Genomic DNA, 10503 nt, shown 5'->3' with positions numbered 1-10503 from the left:
CTCCCTTCTGTTTTATCGCTCATGGTCATGATATGTCAGGCCAGCCCATGATGTAAATGATCCACCCGGGAAAAGAGAGAAGGCTAAAGTATGAGTGTGTAAGTAAAGGAGAAGAAAAAACAGATGGAAGGACGAAGGCGAGATTGGTAATAAAAACGGTATATAGGCCTAACGTGCGTTCGGGTCGGCCACAAAGTATAGGGTGCGGCCCTGCTGTGTGGACTGTGCATAAGAGGTGGAGAACGTTCTATTTACGTCCACCTCTCTCTTTCTCTCTCTCTCTCTGTCTCTCTCTCTCTCTCAGTTGCAGATCGTCCGGCAAAAATATCCTGACTGGCTTGATTCATAGAACATAGAAATAAGAGTCAGCGTGTTGGGCTCAGTGAGGGAGTGGGGTCCCCTGGTATGCATATGTGGTCGCAGGAGCTTGCTGACTTAACATATAGATATTTGATGATATAGAAACTGTCTAACGATCCATAGCCTTGAGCAAACAACTACTAATCATTAAGTGTGTAGTAGAGCGATGCGATTATGTTCACCGGGACATTTATATTGTTGATGTTGGTCAGCTTAACACACACACACAAGCACACAAACGCATGCACAAATGCACATACAAATACACAAACACACACACACGCACACACACACGCACACACACACACACACAAACCACACAAACACACACCTGGTAGACGGTGGCGTGGCTCCATCCAGATGTAACAGTTGTTCTGTGCCACGCCTGTCTGTGAGTCCAGGAAGGGCATGCGCACGCTGCGCTCGGCGCAGAGGCGTGCATTGTAGCTGCGGCAGTGTTCGATGGCCTCCCTGTAGAACTGGTCGCCCAGCCTGGAGACGCAGGAGGAGACAAGGAGAGAGCAGGGTTTAAATGCAACGCTAGACTCTGAAACAACCCTCTTTAGTTGAAGAGTGGTGTACAAGGTTTCATCGTAGTGGAATAGATTGATCCCGGGCGAAGGCTTGACATAAAACGTGTCAAGTTTTAAAGAAACGTAGGATAAGTAGATATGTAGATTGCCCTCTATGGGTTGAACGCATGCTATTGCATGAGTTACCTGCTATCTGCCGTTTTGGGTTACAAGGTATTGTGGTTTAAACTTTCTGGCTACACCTCTTCCAAATGGGATTGTGAGGAGTGGGAGTGGCCTGCAAAGAGGGAGAGCCTGAACAGCAATATAGCACCGCCCCTTAATGAAAAGAAATGCGATAACACATTTTTTGAATTGTGATAGTGGGTGGGAAAATAGCTCAAACATGGAGGTTTGGTTTCCATAAACGTGTTGGAGACAGGTGGAGAGCAGTTCTAGATGTACCAGGGTGGAACAAGCCTCTTTATTAATAGAAAATGCGATAATGAGAGAGAGAGAAAGAGAGATAAGGGGGTTTTGATAGGCTGAAAGAGACAGGAAGGAAGCAGTGGGGAACCTAAACAGAAAAGGCAGGCTAAATGTTTGAAAGACAGAAGACGTGAAAGGAAGCCTGGAAACAACTGATAATCCCTGATGTGTTGCATCAGGTAATGAATTATCATATGGTTATTCCATTATACGCTAGGGCTAATGTTTTCTCATTAATAACCTTCATAGAAACTGTCAATGGAACATACATGTCGAAAGCTAAAGTTACCATACAACTTGCTCATCTCCATAAGATGAGCATTTATGTCAGTAGCTGATTCATAAAAATGACCTACTCTCAAAACACTGAGTTGCGTGTTGGGGAGATGATGACAGTATACTGATGCCTACAAATGAGTGAAAATTGTATCAGCCCTGCACACACACACAGGCATGTCAACAAGGCATGCACACATATAAACACTGATCTGCGTAAACGCCAATATGTTATACCCTGATAAACACAACTAGACACAAGGACACTCACTGCCAGAGACACACGCCTGCGCACACACACACACACACACACACTCACTCACTCACACAGACGCACACACACGCACACACGCACACCAAAGACATGCCATTCATCAACAGGGCCGCCCAAAGCAGACCCCAGGGCATTCATGGTGAAACCCATCAATAACCTCTACAGACTCTAGCTAGCAGGCTGGACACCTACACCGCGACAATAACACTCACACACACACACACACACACACACACTCACTCACTCGCTCGCTCGCTCGAGCACACACACACACACACACACACACACACACACACACACACACACACACACACACACAGCCAGGATAAATGAACTCACCTATTGTCAAACATTGCATGCGCTTGCACTTTGCATTCCACCTTGGTTGACATTCGCGGTTAAATACAAGACATTGACGATAAGACAAGACTTTGCCTTTATTGTGTTTAAAAAGAGGGCTAGCAGCACCTCTGTGGAACCGCTCAATGAATTCTTCTGTGGAAAGCATTCATTGAGTTTAGCATGCAGTGTGTGAACGCACGGCCCTAAAATCAATGTCCACGTGCCTGGAGGAACATCTCTTCCTGTGGCAACAAGAAGAGACTGACCTTTGAGAAACAGAACCACGACACGCAACTTAATACGACCCAAGACTGGGGTCTAATTTTGAGAAACAGCTAGGGATGGGTTTAAACACTAAGAGTGAGTTAAAGGTCACTCCTGAGGCTAAGTAAGTCTGTCTGTCTTCATTTTAGCATGTGTCTTACTTAATGTACATTCCATACCTTCGGTATGTCTAACTTTCAGTCGTCTGGTTGGTGAGCATGTGTGCCTGTTTTGCTGCATGCTATTGGTCTGTCTTGTCAATCTCTATGTCTCCTTGTCTGTATGTGTTCTTATTAAACAAGTTTGTCTTGTCCGTCTTGTGTGGCTCTCTGTAGGGCCAGTATAGGCTATTGGTGTGCATATCTGCCCTGCCTTTCATTCTCTCAGAGATGTGCTCAGAGACAGAAATGTAAAGAATGTCAATCTGGACAAAGACCAGCACTCTGGTCACACTCAATCCCACAAAGATGTGCAGTGTTTGGGGAAGGAGGGAGGAAGGGGGAAGAGGATGAGAATGGGGGAGAGAGGAGGATGGGGGAAGGGAAAGGAAAAGAGGAATGGTAGCAGAAATGAAAAAAAGAGAGAAAAGGAGAAATTGCGTATGTGTGCATTTGTGTGTGTGTGTGTGTGTGTGTGTGTGTGTGTGTGTGTGTGTGTGTGTGTGTATGTGTGTCGGTGTGTGTGTGTATGTATGTCGGTGGGTGGGAGATTGAAGAGGAGCAGGTAAGCTGAGCTACGGCAGAGGGAATGAGGTGGAACCCCTGGCGATCAGCAGCACAACAGCCCACACCGAGGCAACCCGGGACGGCAAGTCGTGGCACATCTGAAGGATGAAAGCGGCAGCGAGATGAAGGTTCTTCGGCCAGGGCCAATACCAGTCCCTGAACGCCGAGCCCTGATGAGACACACCACAGCACCGGCGATGGCTGCAGTATCAATGCATGCCTTCAGGCGGGCAAATGCCAGTTGAACTGTGGATGTTGTTTGGGGCGGCACAAAGTCCTCCTAGCCGTTGTCTATTGAAGAATCAAACGCTTCAATTTATTATATCTATTACGGTGGATATTTAATGCTATGTTGGAACCTTACTGTTTTCTAGGGACTGAAAACAGAGGTAGGCAGCTACCGTCTTAATGTTGTTTCTCCAATTACTTCTGCAACCAAAACTAGCCCTACATCTTCCCCCCCCCCCCCCCCCACCTCGTCATACACACACACACACACACACACACACCTCCTTCTGTCATCTTTCATCTGTCTATTTCTCTGCTGTCTATGCTGCTGTCTCACTTCTTACAGCACAAGGCCTGTAATACCCTGAAGCCTCTTCAACAACTATTACATAAGTTGGTATGTGACCCTGCATATGACAGATCAGCCCTGTTTATGTGAGTGTGTATTAAACTGTGTATGTGTGTGTGTGTGTGTGTGTGTGTGTGTGTGTGTGTGTGTGTGTGTGTTTGTGCGTGGGTATGTTTACACATGTGTGGTGGTTGTGCCAGTCAAGACACAGTTGCAGATATAAGTTCATGTTAAGACGTCCACCTCCATCTATCAGATCACTTCCCCTTCACCAATCTGTGCAGTTTTCAACCAGGCCCTACTCTGTGCCTATTAAGGATCTTGTGCGTGTGTGTGTGTGTGTGTGTGTGTGTGTGTGTGTGTGTGTGTGTGTGTGTGTGTGTATGGAGATCTAAGCCACGTAGCTTATGTAAGAGTTCACATGTCATGGAACACTTTGCCCTCTGTTGTCAGCTTCCTGGATACTGATGGAATCTGCTGCTGTAACTATGTGTGTGTGTGTGTGTGTGTGTGTGTGTGTGTGTGTATGTGTGTGTGTGTGTGTGTGTGTGTGCGTGCGTGCATGCATGGTGTGTATTTGTGTGTGTGTGTGTTGTGTGTGTGTGTGTGTGTGTGTGTGTGTGTGCGTGTGTTTGGGTACCATGTGTGTCAGTGCCTGTGTTTACCACCACAATTGGACAGCATTAGTCTAAATCATTCCCATACTAGCACAGAGCGCTCTGTGTGCAAAGGTCATCTTATCAGTTCTAGTGGCAGAAGCCATGATGGCTTTGCTGCAATTTAATCCTCTCTCTCCAAAGTGATACAGGTTCAGCATGTCCAGGTGAGGAAATGCTGCTGTAAGAGAGAAGGAGAGGAGGAATTGGAGAGGAAAGGAGAAGAGAAACAGCATACACTGTGGTATATAGGGCTCAACTGTGCCGCTGAACTGCGTTATGAATACTGACATGAACACTATACTCTTTCCTGTTCACAAACCGCATAAGGATAGTTGCATGTGTAATATGAGTGGGGAGAGAAAGGGTCTCATCGGTGAAACTTGAAGTGATTAACCATTAATTAACATATGTTGATGCGGTAATAAGCGTTAACTAACAGTTCATTAACACTTGGATTTAGACCAAGTACCTGTCTGCCCTCCTCTGTCACCATTCTCTCCATCTGTTTCCTCTTCCCTCTCGGTACGTGATGAAACATAACGGCATAACCACTGCAGTGTTTTGCCGCAATCTATAATTTCAGATCCCACTGTTATGTTGTTTCACTATATTTGAAAAAATAATTGAATTTGTAATGGATTTTTTTTGCATATGCTGAACTGGATCTATATCTGCTTCAGGGTTTGGCTGCATAGACAGATGCCTCGCTGCAGTTATTGTGTGGGTTTTCTAATTGGTATTTAGACTGGCTGCATAGCCGACGCCGTCCGCAGTGAACCCTGCTTGGGTTTCTTTCATTCCTGGAAAAGATCTACCTCAAAATAATCACATCAGTAAGTGCACAGTGCAGCTTATTATCCATTAACTTCCCACTTATCATTCATTTGCAATGGTAAACCTAATTGTTTACCTTCTGAATACACCCAAACAAAAGCAATTGGATTTTCTTGAGCGTGGGTGGTACTCGTGTGTGTATGTCTTTTTTAATGAAACATATTAGATCATAGCTTTTCCTCTCAGACAACTTTGTATTCCACAGAGGTAGACAGAGGTGGTTATGCGTGTCCTAGATTGCTTTGAACTCATATAAATACACTCGGTCTGGGAAGTCTCAATATGGCCTCAGCAGAGTCTCCTTTCTTCAGCTGCCTGCTATCAACCACAGCAGCTGTGTGGCAGGACCACAGTGTGGCCAATAGTAAGTGGCAGAGAGTGGGTTTAATCTCCACCCGTGCCCCATTGCAGGACATTAAGCCAGGCGAGCCATCAGGACGGTGCAGATAGCCATCACTCTCCTGCCCACCCCTCTGACAGTGTGCAGCAGGAGCTGCAGAACGCAGGAAGTTCATGTATAATGGAACTGGCTGCGGGCATTGACTGCGCTTCGTTCTTAGCCAACATGCGTGCTAGCCAGCATGTCATGCGCCAGGAGCAGAGCTTGCTATTGATGATTCCGTGCCCTGTCATCTGCTAAGCAGTCTTACCCATATATACACACACCACACACACACACACACACACACACACACACACACACACACACACACACACACACACACACACACACACACACACACACACACACACACACACACACCATCAGTAAGGTTAAAGCAGATAGGGCTGGGAGGGAGGATGCTGGCTGGCAGGCAGTTCAGTACTAGTGAAACGCTGATTGCTATCACAGCTGGATCACTACTGTCAGATCTGAATACGGTGGGCCATCTTTCTTCAGAAGGACAGGGGGATGTTTTTGGCCGTAAACACACTGCAGCCTTGATGTCTATTTAACAAAGGTCACGCAGAGGTTGTGTATTCTGCTGGTTCCGGTTCTTCCTTCTCCGATTTCTGCTGATTTCCCTCCTGGGTCCAACATGTCCGTGCATCACACGGCAACAACGAGCAAACATTCCATTACACCCCATGCACAATGATTATTGGGATGAGGAATCACCCACTTGAGGTGAGCCAGTGGTTTGTAATGGGTTGCGGTGTGTGTCTTGATACAAGCTTCTAATTTGACAGTGCCCCATTTTATTTCCAAAGGCAACATTCAAACGCCACACCCAGCCAACGGTGATTCCGTCGGGGTTCTGCAAACCTGGATAAAAAAACAAAACTGATCCACCTGAACTATTTGTGTGAATCAATACAGAGATGAAAGAATGCATGGAAGACCACTGCTTTTTGAGGGGAAGACTTTTGAGGGAACCACTTTTGTGGACACCATTGGAGAGCCAGAGAAGGGACAAGAGAGAAAGAGGGGGGGGGGGGGGGGAATTTGTGAGAAGCTTCTTTGTAGCAGTTTGTAGGCCAAGCTGGGGTGAAAAGGGAGAGAGGAGTAAGAGAAAAAGAGAGAGAGAGAGAGAGAGAGATAGAGAGAGAGAGCGAGAGAGAGAGAGAGAGAGAGAGAGCGAGAGAGAGAGAGCGAGAAAGAGGTGGGGAGGCGGAGTCAAAGAAACAGATTAGGAGGGGGGGCAGGGAAGGGTGGGAGGGGGGAGGGGGCTGCTCATATGTCTGGGGGCACACGTGTTCCCTCTCAAACCATGTCATTCTTATTTTCTCTCACTGTTACGCACGTGCACGCACACACACACACACACACACACACACACACACGCCCTTGCGCAAGGCCCGCAGGCACAGACGGCACAAAAGAAAGAGGAGGAAAGGGTTAAGAGAGTGTGACTGATGGGAAACAGAAGAGGGAGAGGTACAGTAAAGAAGCTAAATCATGGGGGGAATATGGAACAACATGGTCAAAATGTTATGTTGTACCATTTTGGTTTAGAGACGCTGCTATGGTGTGGCCCCAGGGGGACATGCAGGGAGCAGGCGGCACTTAGATCTAGAGTCAACAGGAATCACTGACACACAATCAGGATATTACTGGATGGCATGCAAAAAAGGAAATATAAAAAAGAAAGTAAAAAAAGAAATAGACTGTCAGTGTCTCTCCCTCTCTCCCTCTAACTCTCTCTCTGTTGCTCTCACTCTGTCTCTCTCTCTCCTACTTTCTGTCTCTGTCCCTCTCCAGCTCTCTCTCTCTCTCTCTCTCTCTCTCTCTCTCTCTCTCTCTCTCCAGCTCTCTCTCTCTCTCTCTCTCTCTCTCTCTCTCTCTCTCTCTCTCTCTCTCTCTCTCTCTCTCTCTCTCTCTCTCTCTCTCTCTCTCTCTCTCTCTCTCTCTCTCTCTCTCTCTTATACCAAACATTGCAAAGTGATCATCTAAAGACCGACACACAGACAGACACATAGGAAAATAAAAACGTTCTGGGCAGCAATTTTGTTATTCTTCTTGCCGGGAAACCCACCCCTGAGACAGCGCTTTCATGAGACAAAGGCCAGGGTTGCCCCGTATGTTACGTCGCCGTATGAATATATTCAGCAGAAATCCAGCCAGACAGACCCCCAGACCCCCACCCATCATTCACTCAAGGTCTCCCTCACGCAAGTTGGGGGATGGGTGGTGCAAGCTACAGAAAAACCCTGAATGCCCTGTGTAAATGCATCACCCCCCCCACCCACCCACACACACGCACGTAACACACACTCACACACTCACACACACACACACACACACACACACACACACACACACACACACACACACACACACACACAGGTCTAACCCCGCCCTTCCCCCGTTACGTTCTGCCAGAAATCTCAACCGTGTTTTCCTCAACTGTAACGCAAATCACACAGACAGCCATTCCTGGTCTCCTGTCCTGTTCCTCATTCGGACACATACAGTTTAAGACAAGATTATAATAATACAATTACATAGTACATTACTCTACATATATTTTAAATCCTCTCAATGGTCTTGACCTATTGCATAATGTTATTCACATAGATTTGAAAACAAACACAAGGGACTGTAAAACCTGTATGCCAGTTAAACTATAATAATCAGTGTTGTAGTTTAACCGGGGAGACGGTAACTGCTTACGGTACATTATTATTATTAACCTCTTCATATGATTCACAGGGCCACAGGGGAAACAAATTGCTCTTATTTCCCTTAGAATGACCATAAATGCAACAGACAGTATATGACTGAAAGGTAAACACCATTACAGTAACTACACGGGCTATACGTTTGACCCAATGCTCACAATGGCCAAGCTGACAAAATGTCTTAGAAAGGAGAGCAATGTTTGTTATGTTGAAATAACAGACATTCATCCCTGTTTGTGTACCACGGCCTGGTCTTTATACCTCAACAGATGGAAGCAAACAGAGGACCTACTAGGATGTTCCTAATCTGTTGCTGTATATACAGAGCAACATTTTATAATAACAACAGCCACACACACACTTGCACACACAACACACACACACACACACACACACACACACACACACACACACACACACACACACACACACACACACACACACACACACACACAAACTCACGGCTATGCCGTCATTGCATATAAGTATTAACCATCCTAATGCTTGTTCAACTGAGTAATTGCCGTTTGCCAATTGAAGGATGGCAATTTCATTAGGACACTGAACGCATTGTACGGCCATTACTCGTCTTTGCCTTTTCATTGAATGAACATGTAGACCTAGTGTTAACTTTAGGACTTATTTAAAGTGAAAGCATGATGACGCTCACGTATGAAGGCTATAGGTAAACATGGAAGTGTAGAGAACACGAGTGCATATTTCCTTAGAACGAAAGACATTGATTACGTTCTGTTTGCTATGCAAGACAATCAACGCAGTATTCAACTCGTTGCTCAGATAACTCCACGAAAAACCCAGTGGCAAACATACATCAGAGAATGGAGGGCTCGGTAGCCGTCCGTGTGAATCCTGTCTCACTGTCGTCACATTCCACATAACAGCGGTAAGCTCCTGCCCTGGAAGATCGTATAGGCTATGATGCATATCTAGTTCTGGATTCTCTATTCCTAAGCTCATGCAGTACCAAACACACATTAAGCCGGACTTCAACACATAGCCTATAGACCTAAATATGCATATTACTGTCATCTCCAAATATGGTAGGATCTTTGTTGCAAAAAGCATGCTTTAATGTTGCATCAAGTGTTTATGTGTATGACACTATTCAGAAAACATTATGTAATTAAAATATAGGCATATTACGTGTTTTTGTCAAATAAAGCGTTTTTGTCATAATAGCTTTTTTTATTGACATTGAATGTGTAGTAGTAACCTGTTCACCCATTATTTACCATTCCTAAAAGATAAATGACCACCACGAAGAAAGCAAATCTACCGTGTTCTGAAGTGCGCTTAACCGATTCTCCAGAAAAGCAGATCGGAATAAACAAAGAGCGAAACCAACTTGAGAAAGACGAAACGCACAATGTAATCAATGGCATCTTGACTGATCATGAAACCCAATTGACATGAATGAGAGAAGACATTTACGCGCGATAAATGAAGATAATGTGCTCGGAAGCTTGCGCGCTAGAGCGCAATGTTTGTATTGTATAAAAAAACAAAGCAAAGTATGCTTCCTGAATATAATACACGCGGATTTCATCCAAGTTGCTCTTACAATATGTTGATATTATGAGGATAATAACGTAATGTTATTATACGCATACGTGCAACTTTAGGGATGAATGTTGTGCACAGCCAACCCATGCAAAAAAGACCGTATAATTCTGTATTTACTTACGATTTCAGAGGATTATGAATGACTGTCGCCATTTTCCTTGCAGGACTGTAACCTAATATTCCAAATCTCGGTATAGTTTGGGACTCTTAGGAAAAAAAAATCCAGCCAATGCAGTCCTGGTCACCGTGCTCCCTACCAATACAACAGCAGCATCAAGGTGCGGGCGGGGCTTCAGGGAAGACTGTCAAAACCAACATCCCAGTCTGTGCATCCCAGTCTGAAGTGCGCATTATATATAATTACACGGTTATAAAGGTGTTTTGATTTGACCTATGCTCCAATACACTGCAACTGTGAGATTTCTGTGTTTATTTGGAGAGTTGAATCCGACAAAGTAATGATGCATTGTATTATTTTATGTTA

General features: G+C 45.2%; 1 protein-coding gene across 2 annotated transcripts in view; it reads right to left on the bottom strand.

Annotated features, from left to right (window-relative positions):
- The window catches only part of dpf3 (double PHD fingers 3), a 23872-nt gene extending 13685 nt beyond the window's left edge, over positions 1 to 10187 (bottom strand). For both annotated transcript variants that reach the window (XM_084483946.1, XM_084483947.1), the window contains exons 1-2: positions 10141 to 10187; positions 692 to 852 (exon numbers count right to left, since the gene is read on the bottom strand). In XM_084483946.1, the coding sequence (XP_084340072.1) occupies positions 692 to 852; positions 10141 to 10172 (193 nt within the window). In that variant the 5' untranslated portion in view covers positions 10173 to 10187. The remainder of the gene's footprint in view (positions 1 to 691; positions 853 to 10140) is intronic.
- Between the last annotated feature and the right edge of the window lie 316 nt (positions 10188 to 10503).

This window comes from Micromesistius poutassou (genome assembly GCF_964030765.1).
Source record: "Micromesistius poutassou genome assembly, chromosome: 19".
NCBI classification, from domain to species: Eukaryota; Metazoa; Chordata; class Actinopteri; order Gadiformes; family Gadidae; genus Micromesistius; species Micromesistius poutassou.
Note: the sequence above shows the minus strand (reverse complement) of the source record. Positions and strands in the feature narration are given on the sequence as shown.